Source organism: Papilio xuthus, unplaced genomic scaffold (genome assembly GCF_000836235.2).
Source record: "Papilio xuthus unplaced genomic scaffold, Pxut_1.1 DF826938.1, whole genome shotgun sequence".
Lineage (NCBI taxonomy): Eukaryota > Metazoa > Arthropoda > Insecta > Lepidoptera > Papilionidae > Papilio > Papilio xuthus.
Window position 1 is genome coordinate 1,496,502 of NW_013531711.1, and position 27,283 is coordinate 1,523,784.

Below are 27,283 nucleotides of genomic sequence, written 5' to 3' on the forward strand. Positions count from 1 at the left end.
TAACTTCAAACAAACAACCATCTAAATATTCGTATTTATAAAATTAGTAAGTTTAGTTCTGTGCCGATCCTTTAGGAAGAAAAGGAGGATGATAGTTAAGAAATTCAATAGTCGATTGTTTTTGTACTTGTATCGGCAGTGGAACCTCGTGATTTCAATTGTTTTTAATTCGCAGGGCCCTTATGTTGCTGAATGGAAAAATTTTGACGCCTGTCATGGACCGAAATCGGTGAATTTAACTAAATACACCTCTGAATTGATCATTGAAAATAATAATATATACAGAGGTATAGTGAATCTTACTTTCCTTGATCAAACTCTAATAGAAGAAGTAAGTAAAAAATATTTACGAATTTTAATATACGTCGAAAATATGTTAATCATATTTAGAATTTTCCTCATTCGGATATTTGTGAATAAGATTTTTTTTTTACAAAATGTACAATTTCACAGGTAAAAATGTCCGTATTTGCTATTAAGGAAAAACGAAAAACCCTACTCTGGAATTACATTGTTGTGAAGCCTTGCCAACATTTCGCACTTGCTGCGGTATTGGAAACTTATGTTGGTGCCAAAAATTGTGTTGTCAAAAAGGTCAGTCCATAAGAATATTGCTACATTCATGCTATGGTAATTTGAACTCTTTCAATATTTAGGACAACTGTCGTCAGCGACCTCGTACGAGCGGAATTTAAAAAAAAACTTAATTAGTAACCTATTTGTTCTTCCAGAGTACGTTCTACAACTATGTAAAATTTCAGTGAGATCCATGCAGCCGTTCTGGAGATATGTACCTTCTAACAAACATCCATCCATCTATTTAAACTTTCGCATTTATAACATTAATAAGAAGTAAAATAATTACTGTATTCTTCAAGTACTTTGGCATTCATTTTAATGAAATTTTTTAGGTTAGGTCTGATTTTTAAGTTAGGTAATATATCTTTATTATTTTATAACACGTATAAATAAGAGAAACCAGCAACTACCTTGTGAGATTCCAGTGGTACAAAAGTGCAGTTGTTTAACAAAAAGTATTTTTAACAAAATCCATTTATTCTCCAGGGAACGTACAACTGTAATTTGAACTTCACGGAAATAATTCATAACTATATCGGGACCTCGTTCTTCTACGGTGAATTCACGTTCAAAGCTTTAGTACTCTCTAAGAAAGGAAACATAATTTGTCTCGTGTTTACTCCAATTATTAAAAAGAAAGAGTGAATAATTGAAACATATATAGTCAACTATAAACTGATTTTTTTAATAAATAAGTATTTTAACTATGTTACACCGTAGTTTTATTAATTTTACCCAATACTAGCTGTCGCCCGCGACTCCGTTCGCAAGAAATCAAAAAAAAATGTTAGAAGTCTATGTGTTCTTTCAGACTATGTTCTACATCTTTGCTAAATTTCAGCGGAATCCTTTCAGTCTTTCTGGAGATACATTCAAACAAACATTCGCATTTATAATAATAGTAAGATTATGATGAAAAAACTAATGATTTCCACTAAATTATAAAAAGAGCGATTAACTTGCACATTTGCAATCCAAGATTTCTTTTTCCTTAATTACTGCTATCATTAGATTTGCAACGTCGTTCCAAGCACTTTATTGCTATGCCATTTCTTCAGGCGTCCAAGATTAGAAAACGAAAAAGATTGCTACAGGAAATTATTCAGGGACTTCAGTTTGATTTCTTAAAATACTTTTTCGCGGAAGTGTTTCACCTTTAGGAATTGAATCTATGATCTGCTTTAATACATATTTTATTGATTAATGTTTTTATTACGTAGAACTGTCGTATGATTTTCAAAAATAAAAAATAAAAATGTACATCCGTTTTTCCCAGTAACCTTTTTGGTTAGAAAATATAAAACTAAATTAGCCAACATAAAGACATGTTTATAGAAGGTTGTTCAGACTCAAGTTTTATTACCTTCCAGTAGAAATAGTATGTTAATTTAACTGACGGTTAGCAAAGAGAGCCTCAAACAAGCAGAGTGTTATAAATGCTAATTGCACTCGGTTGGCTACCAATCCACGTGAACATAAATTAAACTGAACCAAATTTCCACTAAGAGATCTTTACTGAGCTCAAAGTTAATTAATTACACAAACTTAAAATCTGCCTCAGCGTTATACAGAATATATAAATATATTGTAATGTATTTAAGACAAAAAAAAACAAACATATTAAAAAAAAATATGATCTATATATATAAAAGAAAGTCGTGTTAGTTACACTATTTATAACTCAAAAACGGCTTTACCAATATGGCTGAAAATTGGTGAGGATGTAGCTTAGAGCCAGGAGACGTACATGGGATACTATTTATTATTATTATTTTTTTTTCGAATTGATGCCTTAAAGAGCTCCTTTTTATTTAACTTACAATTATTATAAATGCGAATGTTTAGATGGATGTGATGTGGATGGATGGATGGGTGTTTGAAGATATCTCTAGAACGGCAGAACTGATCTTGATTAAATTTGGCATACGTATAGAATATAGTCTGAAAGAACACATACTACACACTTAAGCTAGGCTACACTAATTAAGTTTTTTTATATATCCATGCGGACGAAGTCGCGCGACAGCTAGTATTTTATAAAATAAATTAAAATAAAATGCTACTGTCATTCTTGTCACGTATTATTTCTAAGTATAACGTTTTATGCGAATAATATACAATTATTGCTATTTTTGAAGTAAGTTAAGGCATCTGGCACTGCTTATACGTGAAGATGTCTTAATAAACATAACTAGTTATCGCCCGCGACACCGTTTTAGAATTAAAAAAAAACTTAATTAGTAGCCTATGTGTTCTTCCAGTCTATGTTCTGCGTCGACTTACGTTTAAGTTTTCATTCCACTATTATATTTGGATACTACTTTAGACATTTTAAGAAAGAAAGAATGTATGAAAAAATAAAGGAATAATAGAAAATTATGAGCAGCTTCAAGCTGATAAAGGATGAAGGTAAGGTAAGTAAATAAACACGTAAAACTTACGGAGCGGTAATCCTTTTTATGCAAAGTGCTTCCGCCAATGTTTCTTAAAGTGATGTTATGTTATATACAGGTTTAATAGGCAGAAATGTATATACATTATCTCTTTACATACAGGAGTAATGCATGTGTGTGTGTTATTTAAATACTAGCTGTCGCCTGTGAGTACGTCTGCCTGGATGTAACAAAAAACTTTATTAGTAGAATATATGTTATTCCAGAGTATGTTCTACATCTAAATTTTTATCGAGATCCATGTAGCCGTTCTGGAGATACCTTCTAATAAACATCCATCCATAAAAACTTACGCGTTTATAATATTAGTAAGACTAGCTGTCTCCCGTGACTCCGTCCTTGCGGAATAAAAACTAAATTAATAAGTAGCCTATGTGTTCTTCCAGACAATGTTCTATATCCATTCCAAATTTCACCGGGATCCACGCAGCCGTTACAGAGACATCTTCAAACAAATATCCATCCATCCATCTAAACATTTTTATTTGGAATATTCGTAAAATAGTAAGATTATAATTAGTTGTTTTTGTTAATCTATAGTTTTGTTATGAGGCTTTAAAGAGATACATTTTTATACATGTATTTCGGACAAAGGGCTGTTAAATTCCTGGACTTGAAACGACTCTATTACCTCACTTGAATTCATAGTACAAATTACAAACGTTAGAGAAATAATTGTTGGTAATTCATTATAATAAAGTTAATTTACATTTATACTTATTCAAATAATATTTACTTAAATCTAGAAAAACTCTACGAAGTCTGCAGTTAACAAATTCAACTGTTTTCTAGGAAATGTTGAATATTTTGTGTTGCAAGTCGCTTGGGAGATATGCTTATTGGTATTCAGTGGAATATGTTCAGTGGCGAAGCAGTTCTACGTTGTTGAAATCAAGAGAGTTTCCTTCGGATAATTTGTAACCACTGGTGTACGTTTACCTACAAATATTTTAAATTTCTCTCATATTAAATTGTAGGCTAGAAATAAAATTGATATTTGACGGACTGATATGTGTAATATGTTATATATAAAATTCTCGTGTCACAATTTTCGTTCCCATACTCCTCCGAAACCGCTTGACCGATTCTCATGAAATTTTGTGACCATATTGAGTAGGTCTGAGAATCGGCCAACATCTATTTTTAATCCCACGCGGACGGAGTCGCAGGCGACAGCTAGTAATTGTATAGTAATGTTGGCATTGCGTGCGAATTCATCTGCGTAGAATTATAAAAAGACTAAATATCTATTTCTTTAAGTGTTTATTATCCTTTAAAAATTAAACAATTATATCCTACGTAAAACGAACAGTGAACTTAGGTAGAGCAAGAACATCTGTTGGATGAATGGACCGGCTAACCCGGTGCAATACCCGAAGCAATTCCGTGTACAGTCTGATGAGTGCGCGTGCCAGAGGCCTATTTTAGGCTCCTTTCGCTTTCCACTTTATTCTTATAAGGAAAGGATGGAAATGAGAGGTGGATAGGAAGTATAGGAAGGTTATATATATCCTTTTTCTAGTCGTTTCTTTCTGCGTCGATTAAAAGTATGCATCTGAAATTGCGAATGAGTATAGCCCACACACTACTTACTAAGTTTTTTTAATCCACCCGGATGAAGTTGCAGGCAAAATACAATGACGAATTCTTTATCATATTTGTTTTACGACATTTTTTAATAACTGCGGATACATTTTGATTTATTATTCTTGAGTAGAAAATATTATGTAAATTTAATTTTTTTATTTATTACTGTTTATTTTTAAAAGCAAATTATTCGTTGTCTAAACGATTAATATCGTAGATAAACATATAATATATCAAAAGAAGTCAAAATGTAAATGCAATTAATATTATTTTCTTATAAATTTGAGTAATCTTTTTGCATTTTTAAAATTCGATCCGCAATAATTTGATTAAAGTTGGTTTTTGAGATGTTCGTTTGAAATATTTTCAAAATCAATTTAATTTTAAGATTGCCAGAGAATTCTTAACTTACCGTGAGTTTCTGAAACCAAAGTCTCTGTTTTACACATATTGCAATCTCTATTTTATCAAAGACAGGGACGACAATATTTTTTATACAGAAATTGGTCTTAGAAACACACTGTTAATCATGACAACTGAAACTATTGAAGTGCTAATTTAAAACAAAATCTTTTGTTTTATGTTATAAAACAAGATATTTCCAAATTAAAGACTTTAAGACAAAAAACAATTTGACTCGTCAGTTTGAACATGGAGAAAGCAGTGTTATATTAAATTCAACACTAGTACCATTCCGAAGTCGTAAATGCTATAGAAAAACACAAGTATAGTAAAATTGATAGTAGTCACAATAGACGTAAAGTTTTATACAGCTATACAAAAATAAACTATGCAGAGACTATAAAGTTTACAATGGGCAATTTGGTTTACAGCGGGTTACACACTAGGTTTAGATTGCTGTAGATATACCGGAGCACAAAGTGAGGAAAATTAAAAGGTCTCCGAAGGTTTTAATTGTGGTTAATTTTGACATTGATGTTACATTACGTAATTTTTATTAAAACTAGTTGTCGCCTGCGACTCCGTCCGCGCAAATAAAAAAAAACTTAGTGACCTATATGTTCTTCAAGACTAGCGAATAGTAGACTAAGCCGTTCTGGTGATACCTTTTAACAGACATCCATCCATCTAAACTTTTGCATTTAAAATATTACTGAGACTAGCGATCGCCCGTGACTACGTTACGCCTATAATATACCTAAAATACATTTTTGATTATAAGCAACACAAATATATATACGAAATATCATATTTTTCTCTATATTACAAACAGACAATCCACCTCCAAATGTAAAAATCCCTACTAGATTTTTGGTTCAACAAATGAAACTTATCGTGCACCTTTTTTTTCTTTATTTCAATATGCTATCAAACAAATCATCCAGAACGATAATAAAATTAAATTAAATCACAATAAAAGAGAAACAAACAACAAGGTTTATTTTGTTCTTAACATTTTTTCAGTACAATGGTTTCCGTTTGACATTTTCAGCTCAAGTGGAATATTGGTTAGCGGCGCTTGAATGGGACTTATTTTCCACTTCGCGAACTTAAGCTCAGAACCAATAAGTCGAAAGTTAAATTGCCCTTTGACATGTCACATGACTGGCTGTCGCGCGAGACGCCGTTAGTACGGAATTTAAAAAAAAAACTAAATTAGTAATCTATGCGCTATTCCAGGCTATCTATGTCTATTCCATATTTAATTCAAATTTATTGTGATGTTACGTAATAACCAACATCCATACAGCCACGCTGAAACAAATTTATAAAATTAGTAAGATAAAGTAATAAGGTAAAAAAAACGTTCCCATAGAGTCAAACATGTTTAAAAGATAAATTTGTTATTATAATTGGAACGTTTCATAAATTTTTATATAAAAAAAATACTCTGTCGATTTCAAATTATAAAGCTGTATCTACTGGTTCGTGAAATTTTACCAAATAATGTTCATTATTCACAAAATTTGATATACTATTTACTTCGCAAACTAGACGGTTTTTGTGACCACACTATCCATATTTGTAAATCTGACCAACCTACAACTACAACGCGGGATATTTTTTTTAGATCAAAAAAATATAAAATATCCATAAAAATTTCGGCCACGCAAGAATGAATACTGTAATATTTTTCGAATAACTTTTATGCTTCCGACATAAAGCCAGTCACTGGTTGTATGGGTGTAGCTTAAATTAAAATTTCACTGTAAACTCGAATTGCATTTTTTCATGCATGCACAATGGTTTAGAGGAAAAATCATAAATTTGGTATTACAGTATTTCGAATCAAAGGCACCAGTCAAATATTCAAATATATCGATAAAGTATGTACATCAGTTTTTATTAAAAATGTTTTACGGAACAAAATATGACACAAATTCATCAAAAGAATAACTATCACAAGTCAGATAAAAATAAGCTTTACACATATATTAGAAAATAGTTGACCCACGCGACTCCGTCCGCGCAGAATTATAAAAAAAGGAGTACGTTCTACAACTATGCCAATTTTCAGCGAGATCCATGCAGTCGTTCTGGAGATACCTTCTAACAAACATCCATCCATCTAAACTTTTGTATTTGTAATATTACTGAGATATGTGAAAAGAACTATACATGATATACGAGTCTTATATAATACGTAATAGGTGCATTAAAGGTAACGCTAACTTTCCATGACTCTAAAATGCAAATATACATGCTCAATAAACCACGCGAGATGCCGGCCGCAACCGAATTACACGTAAATTGAACTAACAAATCATTGCAACATTTCAAATTAATGCTACATTTTAATTTGAATTTAAATACTATTTTTAACACATAATCAACGAAATATAGAACGACATAACAAAGAAAATTGTCTAGAATACCTTTCAGTTCGTAACCATTTTAATTTAGTCATACATTCCAGTTTTTAATATTTATTATACAATTAATGTATTTACTTATGGATTAATGATGTATGTATGATGCGCCATACATTACATTTGTGGGACGATATTTAAAATGTGCATAGGTAAAACATTTAACCCTTTAAATGGTAATTGCAGTCGGCAACTGGCCCCTACCGCCGAACTACTGCCGAACTACCGCCGAACAAGCGGTTGTAAATCATTGGCACGTTTCAAATTAATTCACAACAGCGCTTGACTCACTAATAAATTTACTGCGCCACGTACAACTGCTAAAATTAACTTATGTTCAGTTCAAAACGAACACACTACTAATAGAACAAATTCATCTAAAGGAATTTCAACAGTTACCTTTGTTTGTTGAAATATGTTTTGTTGAAATTGATTTACTGGTGTATTGTGTAAGAATTTTAAAACAAATAGCTGTCTGGAATTTTTTAATATTAAAATTCACCGAACCTAATATTTTTTTTTAAATATTAGCAGATTTTTTTGTAAATTTACTAATATTTCTTTAACCATTCCAAATAAGCTCTAGGCTTGTGCTAGGATATGGTTTACGACAATAGTCGAATGGCGGGATTCGAACCCCCGACCTCGTGATCGGAAATCCGTACCCTTAACCATTAGGCTATTGACGCTTTTAATATGGTGTTGACAAGCTAACATACATTTTGAAAATAATATAAATAGACACATTAAGAGGGGTAGACATAGTCCATTCACTTCGAAGCGATTCCACTTCGTGAGAGAACTTCATTTTATGGAGCTGACGCGCAACAATCACGTGACTTATTGAAAGGTATTGTCAGTTCTATTTGGAGTTCCTTATGTGTTCTATTTTCATATTTTTTAATTTATTTTTTCTTGTCAAGACCATATTAATTGGGTTCGGTGCATTTTAATATTAATTCAACTTAATCGGTTAAAGACATCTGCTTCAAAAATGAGTTGCAAGATTCCAAGCAAACTTGCGTTCATAGCTATTAAATAAAAGCTTATAAATATTAGCAGATATAATTTTAATAATAGCAAATAAATTCCACACTTAGGATAGTAATTTCAATATTATCAGGTATTCCAGAAATAATAAGTAACGAGTTTTATTAAGACTGGTTTTATAATTAACGTGGTCGGTCTAATTACTTCAAAGGCGACCTCTACCAGTCTCTTTTGTAACGTAAATATTCAGTCAGTTTGTCACGCAGTCTATCTTACTAATAGTATAATAGTTTAGATTGACGTCTGCATGAATCTCAAGGAAATTTGGCATAGATGTAGAACATAGTCTGGTAGAACTCATATCAAGTTTTTTTAATCTCCGTGGACGGAGTCGCGGCTGATAGCTAGTGATGTATAAATGTAGGTGAAGCAAGTTAAATGTGGAAGGTATGTGTCTCAGTGTCTTTTGTTCAATGTGTCTTTATTTATTCAGTCGTCTGTGATTACGTCTGTGTCGTTTTAATTTAAGAAAGCGTGTGTACTATTCGTGACTTTAAACTATTTCCGTCCAATATTTGTCTAGTTGTTTTGGAATTGCGTCGTAATCCATTCCATTCAAACTTTTATATATTCATAATATTAGGAAATAATAAGATATATTGTAATAAAATATGGTCTTTACATATTTTTCAGCGAAAAAAAATCATTGATTCTTTTCACAGCTTATGTTAAAAATGTTCTCGACAACGTTGATGTGATTTTCCTTGATACAATGATTTTCTTAACAAAATTTCGTCGTTTTAAGAATAACATCCTTCGAGTTTAATCGAGTAGCAATTGTTAAATGTAGTGTATGAACACGATTCGTTGTCGCAATGGAGGCAGTGAGTCGTGCACCTGCGAAACACTAAAGAGCTAATGTAAGGAGTCGTCGTGTAAACGTTCAAACTCCGACCGAGTTTAAACGCGACCAGTAATTTATTTAAATTCTAAGTTCTATTTATAATTTTAATAAGAAGTGTTTCTTGTGTTGTAAATAATCAATGTATCCAATATTTTGGAATAACTTGAGAAATAGACCAAAATCCCGTTTCGCAGACGTACATTATTGCAGCAAAACTGGTACTTTGAATGTCTTAGCGAAATTAAGTAAGTCTGTCGACCGAGGGATATAAGTCTATCATCATGTCAATATAATTCCCTACTGAGGGGCTCAAGCATACTATAATAAGGGTTAAATAGGCCTTAGTCAGCCACGCTGGCCTAGTGTGGGTTGGATGACGTCACACATATCTTTAAATTTCTTCGAAAATAGTATATATGATTTAACATCATCGCAAAAACTTCGGGGTTTACATATGAAATTCGAATATAGAAATAAGACATTGGTATACGGCAGGTTACCAGTACCGCCAAATAACGCCAGGGTATCTACTAGTTAAGGCGCGACGTGATGATGCCATCGGCAAATCATCTCCGTACTGTTAGGAAGAAAATCCGACACTGTGCCGGTGTACCGGCGCAACATCTAGCCTTATTGAAATATCAACGTTTATGTCCCCTTACTAATCGATCTGACACTTGACTTGGTAACGAATTCGCACCAAAGGGTTCTAACTAATGATGTCTAAAAGTACAAGATTACAATTCCATTGGCATATTCATCATCATCAGCTCACTATACGTCCCCGGCTCAGAGCCTACCCTAAGTTAAGGGTGATTAGGTCATAGTCAACCACCCTGGCCAAATGCGGGTTGGTTGACTTCACACATGTCTTTTGAATTTCTTCTCAGATATGTGAAGGTTGCATCACGATGTTTTCCTTCACCGTAAGAACGTCGGATAAATGTACATATGTAAATCGGAAATCGAAAAACACATTGGTACATGGCGGGATTCGAACCCAGGACATGTAGATTGCAAGTCAAGCTCTTCACCACTGACCCTCCGAAGCTGCATATTACTATGTAGATATTAATTAAAATGCTATTCGTTTCATGACAACTTCCAATAATCTAAGAGACAACCGTTTTTTGTTATTAATAATAAAAATAATATTCATCAATCATGTTGCTTAAATAAATTTACATATTTATTTAATGTTTGTGATTAAAGACGTAAAAGTATGAAAAATGTATCTTATTTATAAAAAACAGTATGAAGCTTCCTTGAGAACGTTAATATGTATAGCTAGAATATATGTAAAAACGTTTGAATTTTTCTAATAAAATTTATCGAGTTGTATAGCATTTTAGACGTAAAGATGTATAATAGCAGTTAAGTTATTTAGGAGGAATTTCCTTTGCAATGTGTTATATAAAACAATTATGTTTTTGCAATCAAATATTATAAAAGTGCGAATTGATTGCGTATAATGTCAGTGTTTGATAAACATCTGTTTTGTTTCATTCTCTCGACTACATTCATACATTTAAAACAAATATTTCTCTTTATAATATTGAAGTGGACAAAGCACGAAATATAAAGGATTATATGTGAATTTGGTTTTATTTTATACTGAGGTAAGTTTTTTATTATGAAATATACAATTCATAAGATACTGTTTTATTTATAATATATGAAATAGTTTAGATGGAAATTTGTGGGAATCTAATAAATTTAATAAGGTTTCATATTTATTAAGTCGTTTTTTATTCGAACTATAAAAAATCTTTATAATGCTATTATCTATACTCATTTGTTTATTTAAAAAAAATATTATGATTTTAGATAACATGGCAAGAACTAATTTTGGTATAAAGAACATTCAAAAATTAATATCTATAAGAAATTTTAGCAAAAATTCTCGTAATTTGTGGAGCAAAGACAACATCGTATCTTCCCCTAGCAACGATGTTCAGTTACCTTCGCTCACTGTCAATGATTTCATTTGGGAGAATATTGAGAAATGGGCAGAGAAACCAGCGATGGTAAATATACTTAAAGAATATTATAATGATAAAATACATTCAATTTTTATAATTATCTGTTTCCAAAAAAATCCTCGGAAAGAGGAATTAACTTAAACATAAGTAGTACATTGTGAATTTGGCATTTGTATAACAAAGTGACTAACCGTGGGTTTCCAAGTCCAAAATCTCCTTTTAAAACATGTTAGCTTTGCATTGTCAAAGATAATAACAGGGATGACGATATGTTTTATACAGCGATTATATCAGAAACCCACGGTAAGAGTATATTAAATTTAACCGACTTGATGAAATTAAGGAAATGTTCTATAAGTAATACTGTGTAAATATTTCTAAACAAACATTGCGTATTTTTATTCAGGTTTGTGGAATCACAAATCGAACTTATACTTATCATCAACTATATAAATATTCTCGGAGATTTGGAGCAAAATTGCGTACACTATTCGATATCCGAGAAGACGATGTGACTTGCATAATGATGTCTAATAATCCAGAATACGCTGTAGCCACACTCGGATCTCTTGAAGCAGGCGCAACGGTCACCATAATCAATCCCATTTATACAGTCCGTAAGTATTCAAACTAGCAAAGATAATATTATAAATGTGAATGTTTAGAAGTATGGATGGAGGTTTGTTAGAAGTATATCTCCAGAACAGCTAAACATCCCGCTGAAATTTGACATATAGATTTTGAATATAGTCGGGAAGAACACATAATTAAGGTTTTTTGAGTCGCACACGACAGCTAGTTTTGAAACCTAATTACATAATTATGACTATTATCATCAATATTTTTCTAAGAATAGTTGTAAGTGCATAAAATAAATGTGAATAATTATTTTCTCAGTATTGTTATATCTTGACAATTGTGCTACGCGATCTTATCTTCCAATAAGTGATTCATAGTGATAACACTTTATAAAAAATATATAAGGATTCACAAACAAAAATATAAAAACTCTTATTATTCTCTTGCAGATGAAGTTCAACGGCAACTAATTCTATCATGTCCAAAAATTGTCATTGGAATGCCAGAAACAATTGAAGTACTAAAAGAAGCTTGTAAATTAGCCAAACTTAATATACCAATTATAACCGTTACGAACACGGAGGCTTTACCTGCTGGAACTATATCATTTCACGAACTTATAAACGATGAATATGTAGATACCAGTGTTCTCCAAAGAGTTAATAAAGATATAGATAGAATCGCACTTTTACCGCATTCAAGTGGAACGACTGGTCTACCAAAAGCAGTGGAACTAGTACACAGGACTTTGGTTGCAAATTTTGCTCAACAAAACGGTGAAGCATTCAAATACTGCCAATCTGCTACTGGTAACTATGAAAATTTTATTTCTATGTAAGAGAACAGAATGACAACAATATTTCTTAGAGAAGTCACTGCCATTCTTAATAAGATAAGATGCCTGTTTCGGTAAGGAGCAATTTTTCGGCTCATTGGGCCTTTTCTGAAAAAGGTGTCACGTACCAAGAAATTTTATATACCCTTTAATTTTTTAACCTATATTTTTTTTCAGAGTCAAGTCAAGAGTCACTTTTGGCAGTTCTACCATTCTATCACATTTATGGTTCAGGGGTAATCATGTTACATAAGTTGTCGATGGGTGCTAAAGTGGTTACATTACCTAAATTTGAAAAGAACACATTTCTTAATGCCATTAAACAGCAAAAAACAAGCATATTACATCTTGTTCCTCCTCTAGGTAAATATAAGTTTATTATTTACATTTTTATTTCATAAAGTTCAATTATATTCGTAACTAATCATTTTAAAGAGTATTTATGTTTTCAACATTTCACTTCATATAATATTAAATGACATAATGGATTCAAATATTGAAACCCAAAATTGTTTTATTTTTCTAGCATCTTTTTTGGCCTCTCATCCTGAATGTAAGAAGGAAGATTTATCGAACGTCCATACATATATCTGCGGCGCTGCACCTTTACCTAAACAAGACATTTTCAGAATTTTAGACAAATCTAAGGTTATAAGCCACATTTTTTATTTAAATAGTATTTGTATAAGTTGAAATTCTTTTAAGATGATAAGGTGATTTTTTTTTCTCAGTCAGACGTGGATTTCTTACAAATATACGGACTCACTGAAGTGTCACCTTTAGCCACAACCGCGCCGTTGGGATCTAAAAATTATGCAACAGTTGGTGTCGCTTTGCCGAACACAAAACTACGGATAGTCAATTCGAAAGATGAAAGCTTAGGACCGAACGAGGTAACAGATTTTTCTAAATATCATCTAAAGTAGACTTCCTAGAAATATCTCTAACTTTCCTTCAGACAGGGTTAGACAAAATGCATTTGCTCTGAAGTGACTCCATTAAGAATTTCTAAAATATATGGCACTGACGCGCAACAATGACGTGACTTATCGAGTGTTATTTTTAGTTCTATACATCGTAGAGTGGTTCCCGTAGTTCAGTTGAGACTATTATAAGGTTGATTTTGAAAGCAATAGTTTATACATACTATTAAATTTCAGGTTGGTGAACTATTAATAAAAGGCCCTCAAGTAATGAAAGGCTACAAAGATAATCCAGAAGCAACCAAAGCTGCAATAACAGATGACGGTTGGTTTAGATCTGGCGATTTGGCTTCTATTGATCAAGATGGTGTGGTCACCATATGTGATAGAATTAAAGAGCTCATAAAGGTATTGTAATATATTCATACTCAAATTAACAGACTTCTTTCTAGCGAAGAACGGAAAATCATAAATGATTAAAAATCCAAAAAATTTAAAATTCTGGGAATGTTTAATCACATAAAGTATCTTTTAGTGTAATTCTACTCGTGCATAAAAGGACTTATTTATGAGACTAATTGTAGCATCTAGGCATTTGCTTATCAACAAAAACTTTCCTTTCTCAGGTAAAGGGTTTCCAAGTAGCACCAGCCGAACTAGAGAGTGTATTGAAAGAGCATTCGGATGTACTAGACGTAGCGGTAATTGGTGTTCCAGATTCAAAAATGGGTGAAGTTCCTAAAGCATTTGTGGTAGTTAAAGAAGGAAGTAGTATTAATTCTAATGATTTAAAACAATTCGTAGAAGAAAGAGTTGCTGCTTATAAAAGATTAAGTGATGTTACATTTATAGATAGCTTACCAAGGAATCCTTCGGGAAAGATTTTGCGACGAGTACTCAAAGAAAAATATGTTTAGCAAGTAATTCATAAAATTATAAATAATAGTTCTATTAATATTATGGCAATAAAAAAAATATGGAGAAATAGTTTTTAATTAAGAAATGAAAATAAGTATTATAATATAAATTAAAAGTGTTTCCTTAGTTGTATGAAAACATTTGTATTTCTAAAGAAGAATTAATTATCTATTAGGATAAGTACTTTATATTAAAGTGGTTCTGGAAATTGTATGAAATGTAAAGTGAATGTTTCAGAAATAATGGAGTGGTTCCTTAGAAATAAAGTTAAGATAAGAAATAAATCATTTTGAATATTTATAGTATTTTAAGTCCGGAATCATTTAAGAATATTATTGACCTAAAGTGTATTAAGGATACAAAATTATTAGGCTTGCTTCTCGTGGTAGACGGACTTAAGTCATATCAAATCTGGGATAGCATGTTAATGTATATATTTAGTAAGTTCTATTGTTTTCGGGTTTTCTTGTCATCTGTTCTAATTATTAGATACCTAGACTTTATTAATTTTGTGTTATTTTCTTTTCAAAATCAAAACTAATCAGTCAAACAACAATTTTGTATTATTTCATCTCTTCGACTCCGAAAACCGGATTTTAGGTCCCATATATTCAAGCTCAATTTGGACAGAGATGGCAATCTTTGATGGACAGAGATTGCGGTTGCAAATGTGATAGCACGTGAACCTATCGGGATGCATTGACCATTAATCGATATTAACGGCTGTAACGTCGCCAAATAACTAATTGTAGAATAGCATAGTTGTAGAGATATCGTTTGCATACTGTAATTATTTTACTGTGGTTTAAACGATCTTAATAAGTACCTATATGGAAGAATAAATCAACTTTAGCATTGTCTTTGTAACATTTACACGACCTTTAATATTTATCATGTGTTATAATGCTAATCGGAAATGTATATGTGAGTTATTCCTTAATACATTAACAGTTGGTTTCTGAGACTATACTAGAAAATCTCTATATAAAAAATATATCGTCATCTCTGTCATTATCTTTGGTAATACAGTGATAAAAATATGTTTGAAATGGGGATATTGTTCTCAGAAACCCACGGTTAATGGCAACGTCAATTATAATTGAATCTACATCGATTATTATTTTATTCTAAAGTGGAATATACAATGTAGTTATCAAAGAAAATCGTATTCAATTATTTTCAACTTTTTTAAATTTTTTATGGGCTTGGATATATAAGAAATTAGATAATATTAGTGTAGTTTCGGCCAAAATATTCACTTAATATCAGATAGATTTGTTGTTAAGTACAGCATAATTGAAGGATTATGGGATAATAAAAGTTCAGTCATATTAAATATACTGTTATACATAATTTGTAATGTTTTGTTCAACCTGTGCTCCTTGGTCTAAAACACATATGTTGACGTCACAAATCGCAGTCACGTGCGATCATAACAACAGAAGTTTTCCAGTTTTGCTTGTGTTAAAATTTCAACTGGTTAAGAGGTTAAAATTTTACGTGATTGTACCTTAGTAATGTTTCCCTTAATACAAAGGAGTTATACTGAATTTGTGTTAATTATTTTATATGTTTTTCCTATCGATAATTCAAATAAAATAAACAATATATTTTGCAATTCCTACATTGAATATATTTCTATATAATATTAGAGTAGTAGCTGTTGCCCGCGACTACGTCTGCGTGATAAAAAAAAATAATAAGTAGCCTATGTGTTCTTCCATACTATCTTCTAGATTTATGCCAAATTTCAGCGGTATCCGTTCAGCCGTTCTGGAGATATCTTCAAACAAACATCCATCCAAATCTACGAATTTATAATATTCGTAAGATATATTTCTTTTAGAATTAAATTACAAGCATTCACAAACAATTATAAAACGGAATTTTTCGATTATTAATAAAAAGTCACGTTTTTAGGGTTCCGTACCTCGTAGGAAAAAAACGGAACCCTTATAGGATCACATTGTTGTCCGTTCGTCTGCGCGTCAAGACCCTTTTTCCCAAAAACGCGTGAAGCTATCAAGCTGGAATTTATATCAAATGTTCAGGTCTGCGGTCGCTAGGTGCTGTGAAAAAATAAAACTTCTAAGCCAACCTAATCAAAAGATATAACCGTTTATGTCGCAAATTTTTTTCGTTATATCAAGTTGCAAGGATAACCTCGTTAAATGTCAATGGTTCAATACCGTAAAGATAATTTTAACAAATTATTATGCAACTTTTTAATGTTTACTGATAACACATTTGACTTTTTAGTTCCGTATCCAAAACATAAGAGCTAGATGTAAACAAATGAAATGAGGTCATTCATCTTTAGTAACATGACGACTATCGATTTTTTTTCTAATCTCTCTTTTAAAACTAAGAGACGAAAGGCCAAGCTTTTATCAAATAATGATATAAATTTTCGATTCAAATTTTTAAAGATTTTTTAGTTTTAGTCCTCATTTCCATTCTTTTTCTTATAAGGAAAGAATGAGAAGTGAAAGTATTCCGGGAAAGCATGGGAAGGTAAAATTATTATTCTCTTTGTGTGCATCCCGTCCTCCGTCGACTAAAGATAGACAACGTATCTGCAACTGCTGATGTCTATGGGCAACAATTCGCTGTTTAGCGATTTAAGTTGGCAGTTCGCTCCTTTGCCACCTTATGGTAAAGCAATAAAGATTGTTGCATACTCAAATGATAACAGTATCAATATAGTCTTGTCTCCTTAACTAAGTTACCTGTATTAAAAGAGCCAATGACTTCCCTTTTTAGTGCATCATACAAAATAGGTACAGAGTAAAAAACTTTGTATTCTAATTTTCTAACTTCTAATTTAACTTAAAATTTATTCGTCAGTTTCCAGACATCCCATAAAGGCAGTACTGATCTGGATATTTATAACATAGACAACAATCAGAAATAATGGAACTAATTTTACCGGAGAAGTACATAAAAATTAGGAATAAATTCATTATAACTCCGTAACTCAACTACGAAATAAAATATATTTTTTCTTCCATACAATTTTTTTTTATTTAAGCCCAAAACAAGCTGATTTTGTTAAAGAACATGTACAGATGTAAATGAGAACATTAGGAAATTGCTCTCGCTAAGAGGAAAGCATTTAAGTCACTCTGTTTTTGTCCCGTTTTATTAACCATTGTCCACAATTACACCGTATGTTAAGGTCGCTTATTAAAACCGCTTACATATACTTAAGTTTTATTACATTATCAAAAAGAAATGTACCTAAGTGTACCGTAAAGCATTTAGTATATAATTTTAGACGCTCCAAAAATAAATCTATAAGCTCTTTATCTTTCGTAGGATATTCTTCATAACACTTTTTTTGGACGTTTTTAAACAAAAAATATATTGACAAAGGATATGAAACACACTGTATAAAACATATCGTCATCCCTGTCATTATCTTGGATAAAACAGAGATGATGAGAACGATGTTTTAAACGTAGATTTTGGTTCCAGAAATACAGGTTAACCTAATGTTAAAATGTTTTTTCAGAAATAATAATTTAAAAAAATCGGTGTAAAAGAGAGCCAAGTGAAAAAGCTAGTGACTTTCGCATTTGTAGGTTAACCCGTCGCCATTCTAAAAGTATAATGGGATCGCGAATTAAACTAAAGTTTTAATTAGTTGCAATAGTGAATTGTAAAAGTGTGAGATGGTTTCAGGATTAGTCAGACGCCCTATTTAAATTTCAAATTGTACCCTTTGTGTTAGTATAAAAAACTAAATCCCATTTAAATCCATGCCTTCAGATAGCTTTATATTACAACGTACTAAGGCTTAAGTAAAACGAAAAAAGTAATAATATTACAAGTCTCGATTTTAAAGTAATTTACTTCTAGAAATTAATTAAACTGCAATAAATTAAAATAAAACAAAGGATAAGTATTTTTGTTTATAAGCCTAGTAAATAAATGAAAATATTTATTAATACATTGGTCCTAAAAACAAGTAGGCAGGCGCCAGACCTTACTTGGTGCTGCTGCTACTTAATGCTGGCAGGCCGTAACAAATACCCCGAAAGGGAGCTGCCTCTGCAGCTGACGCAGACGGGGCCGCGGACGAGAGCGAAAGCGTGCCCGTGGCCCCGTACCGATGCGTTGGAGGAACAGATAAAAAAAAGTCGTAACAAAAAAGCCAAAACATTAAGATGGGAGGCCAGTAAAATGATGCTATAGTTTTGTGCGCTATGTTTAGAATAAAAATAGGTACAAAACATGTTTATCATTTTAAAATTGCTTATTGTGACATTTGACATTATTTTTTTTTGTAAAGTATCCGAGCTAAAACAGAAGCTAATTGGTTCAAAATCGAAAGTTATAAGGCTTCAAAAATACCATCATGCTTAAGTGTGTATAATAAAATTTTAAAATAACGTTCGAAGTTCTTTCAAGATCACAAATGCTTTTAACTTTGAAGCGAAGGCTGGTCTCAGATGTTTATGACAGAACAAGCGCAGATGTTGCTTTTCGCGCAAGTCCTATTAAAGTTTTCATTAATCTATACAAGGGTTATTAATTTTGTAATATCACAAACATTGAAGGGGTATTGGAATAAACAAAGCTTTTCAAAATGGTTTAAAAGTTCAAACAATAAATGTTTCATAAATTTATTAAAAAAACAAAATGTTAACATAATTTTTTTGTTTAATAAGTACGTTCTTTTAATTAACTTCTCCTGCACTTACTAATTTTCTAGATCTTTGATTCTTTATATAATAGTTAATTCAAATTTATTCAATACCTAATATAATTATATATCTAATTTAATAGAAAGTAAATACATAAAAATTATTTATCTTAAATATAGTACACCAGTAAATCTTACTTCTTTCTACGAGTAATCTTACTAATATTATAAATGCGAATGTTTAGATGGATGGATGTTTGATTAAAGGTATCTCCAGAACGATTGAACGGATGACATTTGGCATTGATGTAGAATATAGTCTAAGGAAATCATAGGCTACTAATTAACACAGCCAGCTAGTCTTTATATATATAATTCTTCTGTGAGTGTGTATGTCACTGAACTTCTCTCAAACGACTGGACCGATTTTGATGAAATTTTATGTGTGTGTTCAAGGGGATCTGGGAATGGGTTTAGATTCACAATTTTGTCCGCTGGACAATGTTTTTTTAATTAATTTTTAATTTATTGGTAGTTATTGATTTTGGAATGTTTTACATTGGATCCGACAGACGGCGCTACCATCGCAGTGTTAAATTTTAAATAATATTCGAATTTTAATTTTAGCTTATTAAAAAAAGTTTGAAATTTTCAAATTAAAGACGTGTAGACAGGACAACGTCTGTCGGGTCCGCTAGTATAGTATAAAATATTCATGACTTAACTTTCCGATGAAATGTATTAACAGGCTACACATAACAATGATCAAGCACCGTGTACAACAAACAACAAGCCATATAACAAACATACTACAAAGTGTTGTAAATTATGTTGCATTAGAGGCAAACGACGCCTGTTGCTGTTCGTTCAATCGGCTGCAATTTAAACTTTCGCTTCGGCATTAGTTCTGTCATAACTCACTGACGTGAATGATGCTATCGATTATTATTTAAACTGAATTAACAATAACTTAATTAATAATTTAGTAAAAGTATATACTTCGTAACGGGCCGATCGAATATATCATGAATCGGCTTAATGGGAAAAAGTCACATTGGGCCGATTGATTTATAGGTCATCTAACTATGAGTTCTAACCATCGTAATCAATGTAAAACAATATTCCAATACTCATTTACCTCTCAGCCTCTTTGGAAAAAGCAAAGATTATAACTATATTCTAACACAGATGTGATCGCAATTGAAATTATCGCCAAATCACTTTACACTAATCTCCATATCCTAGCATACATAAATAAAAAAAAACTGTCTAAATAGGGTCAGTACGGGTCCGATGAAAATATTATATTAAAGGAAATAATATTATTGCTTTGATTCTTACAATTATTTTTCTAATTACGCTAACGAGCTGTGATTCGCAAAGGAATGGAAGGGAAGCGTTAAGTTTTTCGACTTCACTGGCGCTACAATCAAAGAACTAACGGCAAAGTTTTGTACGCATTATCGACACGCCAATAGTCTGATTGCCTTCCGACACGAACCTAACACGATTCTCCTTATCGACGCTTCACTCTTACTAATATTATAAATGCGAATGTTTGGATGGATATCCATCAAATTTGCCAAGAATATAGAATTAAGCCAAGAAGAACAGACAGATTCGCAGGCATAGCTAGTTAAATATAAGACAATTCTATTTCATTACCAGTACGTGATTTATTATACTTCTTTTCCCATTAACTTAAGATCAGACTACCTTGTTTTATCCCACCAGAATCATCATCAAGCCTTATAGCTATAATCTATAGAGATCTATTCTTTACTTCATTGATAAAAGAATCAGTATAATCATGTTGTTATTGTACCGAATGTCAACCTTCCTAGTTTCTAAGATTCATAGAATAATTATGAAATGGGATTTTTTACCAACGGGCCGATTGATTCTATGGATTCAATCAGCTCAATAGAAACGAAAAATATTTTTTCTTTTGGTCTAAAATCTCCAAGTTTATTTGAGAGAAATAAGAAACCCATTTAATTATAAGTAATTGCTAGGGTCTGTTAACAAACAAAAACTTTGTAGAAACCGAATACTAAAGGAAATTTAATGTGGTTTCTCAAAGTTTCTTAATGAAGGCACATGGTGAAACTCAGATATGTATATCTCGTTTTATGTGTCATTAAACAAACGAACTGCAATGTCCAGGGATAGGCCTCTGTCACTTTACGACAAATTTTACAACGTCTGGAGAAATATGTCATATGAAATTGTACCTTTTGAAAATAACCACTCTTAAGAATTAAGCTTAGTCAACTATATTATGACAACCAAGTCGGAGTAATTCCTAAAAAATGACGGGTGGGCTGAAATTGTCCGAATAATTGCAAACCTTAAGTGGTGAGCTCATCTCACAATATCCGCAGAACTAACGGCCGATGGGGCTGTAAAGTGTCAGAATGGTGGCCACGGGCTGGTCGAGGCAGCGTTGGTAGGCCTACTACAAGTTGGACCGATGACCTGGTCAAGGTTGCAGTAGTGTACTAGATGCGGGGGGCACAAGACCGGGAATTGTGGCATTCGTTGGGGGAGGACGTTCAGAAATGGATGAATCCGGGCTGATAATGTTAATAGAATATGAAAGGCTTCAGGCCTCTTCGTAATTAAGCAATATATTTTGTGTAACTGTGTTACACCTTCAACCACATGAGCCATTTCACACTATGGGTCTTTGGGTAGCCATCCGTGTGTGCACACTTGACACTTCTGCAAAATCTGTTCAGTGTATACCTAGCAATCAATATCTAATTATATTAAACCGAAGTAATATTAAACCTTATTACATACATTTCATGTTACATATTATTATATTTCATCGCTTCATTTTTCGATATAAGTATTAACCAGGTAGTCCCCTCAACCTACAGGTGACTTTGCACGCTTAAAAGACACTCAATTTACTAAGTTGAAATTTGAATTTCACGCGACTTACCTACACTTCCGGCGAGTCGAGGACAGGGTGCGAGACCATTCCGAGTTCATTCCCTTTTCGTGCACGGTGACAACAACACGCGTCAACTTAAGAAAGAGGAAAAGAAAAGAACAATGCCGAAACGTAGTGCTGAAGATCAAATATCACATTACGAACGTAAGATTAGAAAATTAAGAGAACGCGAAATCGGACGACGTCGCCGTATTCGCATCATATCTGATTCTTCGGATGACGAAGGTAGGCGTAATAATTTTTTCTTTAGACATTGTGTACATTATTTGTTAACAACATGTGGATGGACATAATACTTGTGTTCTAATACCACTTGTCGATTATCGAACACGCTATCGACGTTCAACAGAAAAGGCCGTGAGCCTTGTTCGTTGAAACATTATTATTCATCAGGACAGGCCGCGAGCCTCGTTCGTTGAAACAAAATTCTTCATTGGAGCAGGCCGTGAGCCTCGCTCGTTGAAGTAACTAAGTTAATAAATATTTTGGTTGTAGATACTGAATGTTTGGAGCAAAGCCTTGCGCCACAAAACAATGAGCCTGAGCCCGTCGTGGAGCCCGAGCTCGCGCCCGATCCCGATCCTGACCCTTTACCGGATACAAGAGGCGAATCAGGCGATCCACAGTTGGACCCTGATATTTTAGAAGCCCTCGGTGAGTCAACCAGTGACATCTCAGAGTTTGGAGAAAAAATCCACGAAAGTTTGGCTAAATTATGGCTTCCGCTTTTGGTTAAGGGCTTGCCTAGAGATAAGAAAGATAATTTATTAAAAGATTACCTCATACCCGACAATTGTAGGTTATTACAAGCACCTAAGCTAAATGCCGAAATATCTGCAGCCGTAGCGGACTCTGTTAGGAACAGAGACAAGATCCTAGTTGCCCATCAGCAACAATTAGGATCGGGCATAACTGCCGCCAACCGAGCGTTAAACATTCTTTTAAGCGGCGAAGACAAGAAAGCTTCCATAAATCATTTAAGTAATGCCTGTCGCATACTTTCGGATTTACATGCAACAAACACGAATAGTCGCATTAAACTCATAACACCAAACCTAGATAAGAATTTTATCCACATCATTCAAGATTCAGTACGAGACGAAACTCTGTTTGGTAACAATCTTTCTGATAAGATCAAGGCTGCCAAAGCAATAGAACGTCAGGGTCTGCAAATTAAAAAATCTATTTCGAGATCTTCCGGACCTCAAACCACAAGCAACCGCTCTTCAAACTCGGGAAACTGGTCCGGCCCGCCCCGGTATTCGTCGATTCGCGGCAACCGAGGCGGGAAGAAAGCAATATCACAGAACCGCCGCGTATACCCGAGCTCGACGCAACAGCAGTCAGCGTCGAAACCTGCAGCAGCGATCAGGCCTCGTGCCCCGGCACCGCAGTAACTCAGGTACATGCAGGCAGAATTAAATACTTTTTTATTTGCTGGTCTAAAATAACCTCCAATCCAGTCATTTTAGATTGGATACAAAACGGCCTGTCCATACCTTTTTGCAAGAAAGTAAATCAAAGAAAAATACCTCACAATACTTTTTCGAAGTTAGAGCATCAGGAAATGTCAACAGCGATTCAAAAACTAGTTAACTTAGGCGCCGTAACGGAATGTCTTCCGAGTAGAGACCAATTTGTTTCCAAAATATTCCTTGCAAATAAGACAAGCGGCGGCAAACGATTTATATTAAATTTAAAACCACTAAATAAATATGTTTTAAAGTGTCACTTCAAGATGGAAGATTACCGAACGGCGGCGAAGTTAATACCTCAAAACGGTTACTTAGCCACAATTGATCTAAAGGAAGCTTACCTACTAGTTCCTATTCATGCTAAACATAGAAAATATTTAAGATTTCAGTTTAAGATAAACAATCATAATAAAACTTACGAGTTCACTTCGATGCCTTACGGACTTTCCGTGGCTCCTAGGGTGTTTACTAAGATTATGAGAGAAGTTATAACTCATTTGAGAAATGCAGGCTTTAATTCGGTAATCTATTTAGACGATATCTTATGTATTGGCAATACTTACGAAGATTGCATGTTTAACATTAACGAAACTTTAAAACTTTTACAGTGCCTAGGTTTTGTCATAAATTACGATAAAAGTTCATTGCGACCTCAACAAATTTGTAAATTCTTAGGTTTCATTTTTAACACTCGGAATCTAACTATTTCTCTCCCAGACAGTAAACGTAACAGTATCTTGCAATTGGTTCAGAATTTTTCACACATGCATACATGCACTATTAGAGAATTTGCTCAATTGATTGGTAATCTTATTGCTGCGTGTCCGGCAGTTAAATATGGTTGGTCGTATACAAAGCTATTAGAACGACAAAAATACCTTGCTCTTTTAGAAAATCAGAACTATGAGCGAAAGATTAATTTACCTAGTATTATCCTTGAGGATCTTACCTGGTGGATCAACAACATCAAAACAACGTCGCATCCAATGCGAGACGCCAGCTATAAAATGGAGATTTACACAGATGCATCACGTACCGGCTGGGGCGCGGTATGTGATAAAAATCGAGCTCACGGCGGATGGTCATTTAGCGAACGTAATCATCATATAAATTACCTCGAACTATTAGCAACATTTTTCGGACTCAAGAGCCTAGCATCCAAAGAAACCAATTGCGCGATACTTTTACGGGTAGACAATACTACAGCCATTAGCTATGTAAATCGCATGGGCGGAATACAATTTCCCCACTTAAATGCGATCGCTCGGCGAATTTGGCAATGGTGCGAGATGCGTAACATTTGGATCTACGCGTCTTACGTCAATACTAAAGAAAATCGAGCTGACGTCGAATCTAGGATTATAAATCCGGACACCGAGTGGGAGCTGTCCGCTACTAGTTTTCAAAACATCGTGTCATACTTTGGACGACCAAACATAGACTTATTCGCATCCCGCACCAATGCTAAATGCACAGACTTTGTCTCTTGGAGACCAGATCCCGACGCAATAGCTGTAGATGCTTTTACTATAAGCTGGAGTTGTTGTTATTTTTATGCTTTCCCCCCATTTTCTGTAATATTAAAATGCCTAAGGAAAATAATGGAGGACCGAGCAGATGGTATACTCGTTTTTCCTCACTGGCCTTCGCAGCCTTGGTTCCCCTTATTACAAGAGTTATTAGCGTCCGATATTCTTCTCTTGCGACCTAATAAAAATATTTTACGTTCGCATTCCAGAGAACACCATCCTCTACACGCCAGCCTTACCCTGGGTGTCGCGAGGCTCTCCGGCAAGCTTTCTCCGAAAGATGCCCACCAGAGGCCCTCGAACTCATGCTAGCATCGCTCTCCGATAGTACGGTAAAACAGTATAATGTGTCCTATAAGGCTTGGTGGCAGTTTTGTGAAAACAGAAACATTAGTCAATTCCATGCCTCAGTATTCAATCTCTTGTCTTTTCTAACAAGCCAATTTAATAACGGTTGCTCATACGGGAGTCTTAATTCTCATAGATCGGCGCTATCATTATTCTCAAGACAACGCGAAGATATTAATTGCCGATATTATAAAGACTTCCACCCCAGGCCGAGAGCAACCTATACTCCTTTTACCATTTTTCTCACAAAATGTCAATATTTGTCCAGCTACGGCTTTGAAAGATTATATTTCTGTCACAGAAAACAAAAGGAAAGAAAACAGAGGTAAACTGTTTCTGACTCACAAACCACCACACAAACCAGCCACGTCCCAGTCAATCAGTCGATGGATTAAACAAGTACTATCGGAGAGCGGCGTGGATGTATCGACGTTCGGCGCGCATAGCACGCGGCACGCCGCCACATCGGCGGCCAGCCGCGCGGGCCTGAACGTTGATGCCATCCGCAAAGCTGCCGGATGGACCCCTTCATCTAATATTTTTGCACGGTTCTACAATAGAACCCTTATCGATGAAGGGAACTTTGCTAAGTCCGCTTGCCATACCTCTATAATGTCTGATTTATGCTTTTCTCTGTAGATAATTATCGAACTAGAACTAGATTGTTAAACCTTTAGGATTACATAATAATTGTCTGATTAAAAATAACGATTGTAACTATTAAATATATTCTAAGAATTATTTATAGTTTTAGTAACGAGTAAAACTTTCCGCTCCGAAATTCTACCTGGTTAATACTTATATCGAAAAATGAAGCGATGAAATATAATATAAGATCAAACGAACTTCTCAAGTGAAGTTCGATCGTTATTATATGAATCGCTTCATTTGAAGATATAATCTGTTACCCGCCCTCCCGTAACGCCACTTCGCTAACCCTAGTATGGAAAGTTTTTCTCAGCACTCTAAAAATAATGAACTCGGAATGGTCTCGCACCCTGTCCTCGACTCGCCGGAAGTGTAGGTAAGTCGCGTGAAATTCAAATTTCAACTTAGTAAATTGAGTGTCTTTTAAGCGTGCAAAGTCACCTGTAGGTTGAGGGGACTACCTGGTTAATACTTATATCTTCAAATGAAGCGATTCATATAATAACGATCGAACTTCACTTGAGAAGTTCGTTTGATCTTATATTAGTAGACATTGCGTTACATTATGGTTATTATTTAAAACCACTTTAGAATTTTTCGTTCAAAGAAAATTTATCCAAAAAGCCTCAATAAAATCTTTATCGTCCGTAATCCTTCTATGAAAACGTAAACTGCGGTAAAATGAATATCTATTTACTAAAGAAAAGAATTCTAATAAAACCCAAAAGGATTACGGGACGATCAATTCTAATCCTATTTAAAAAAAATGCAAGCAAAATATTAAATACTTTTCAAAGAATCTGATGGCTATATTTATTCGTTTAAATATTCGTATTTAACAAAGTCCCTTTGATGTTCTTTTGGGATATGTCGGCTGCCCAACTCATTAATATAATTTCTTGTTGAACGATTTTGAATAGCCCGTCTATTTTCATCAAAGCAAATTCAAATGTACAGTTATATTTCCTTGTGATTAATATCAAAACAGTAATTCGTAATTCGATTAAAGATTTCCACGTTTAAGTCTATGGAAATTTCCGGACGTTATTTTCTGGCTTCCTGCGTATACTTTTATTCAGATAAGATAAAAAA

The 27,283-nt window shown here is 33.4% G+C and overlaps 2 protein-coding genes across 2 annotated transcripts; both read left to right on the forward strand.

The window, feature by feature from the left end:
• The first annotated feature begins 10,820 nt into the window (after positions 1 to 10,820).
• On the forward strand, positions 10,821 to 14,631 carry LOC106121634 (4-coumarate--CoA ligase 1-like). Its single transcript, XM_013317352.1, has 9 exons — positions 10,821 to 10,963; positions 11,172 to 11,371; positions 11,733 to 11,943; positions 12,355 to 12,714; positions 12,918 to 13,103; positions 13,267 to 13,388; positions 13,472 to 13,633; positions 13,901 to 14,071; positions 14,290 to 14,631. Exons 2-9 carry the CDS (start codon positions 11,177 to 11,179, stop codon positions 14,578 to 14,580), a joined length of 1,698 nt encoding a protein of 565 aa, XP_013172806.1. The 5' UTR covers positions 10,821 to 10,963; positions 11,172 to 11,176; the 3' UTR covers positions 14,581 to 14,631.
• A 7,571-nt stretch (positions 14,632 to 22,202) lies between these two features.
• Positions 22,203 to 25,477, forward strand: LOC106121639 (uncharacterized). The gene is made up of 3 exons (XM_013317358.1): positions 22,203 to 22,416; positions 22,687 to 23,593; positions 25,405 to 25,477. The coding sequence occupies exons 1-2, from the start codon at positions 22,293 to 22,295 to the stop codon at positions 23,586 to 23,588; spliced, it is 1,026 nt and encodes a 341-aa protein (XP_013172812.1). The 5' UTR covers positions 22,203 to 22,292; the 3' UTR covers positions 23,589 to 23,593; positions 25,405 to 25,477.
• Positions 25,478 to 27,283: the final 1,806 nt, after the last annotated feature.

Coding starts and splice junctions, on each gene's coding strand:
- LOC106121634 (XM_013317352.1), top strand. CDS start 11,177: ATGGCAAGAACTAATTTTGGTATAAAGAACATTCAAAAATTAATATCT. Junction 11,372..11,732: donor GGGCAGAGAAACCAGCGATG/GTAAATATACTT, acceptor ATTTTTATTCAG/GTTTGTGGAATCACAAATCG. Junction 13,104..13,266: donor ACATCTTGTTCCTCCTCTAG/GTAAATATAAGT, acceptor TTATTTTTCTAG/CATCTTTTTTGGCCTCTCAT.
- LOC106121639 (XM_013317358.1), top strand. CDS start 22,293: ATGCCGAAACGTAGTGCTGAAGATCAAATATCACATTACGAACGTAAG. Junction 22,417..22,686: donor TGATTCTTCGGATGACGAAG/GTAGGCGTAATA, acceptor TTTTGGTTGTAG/ATACTGAATGTTTGGAGCAA.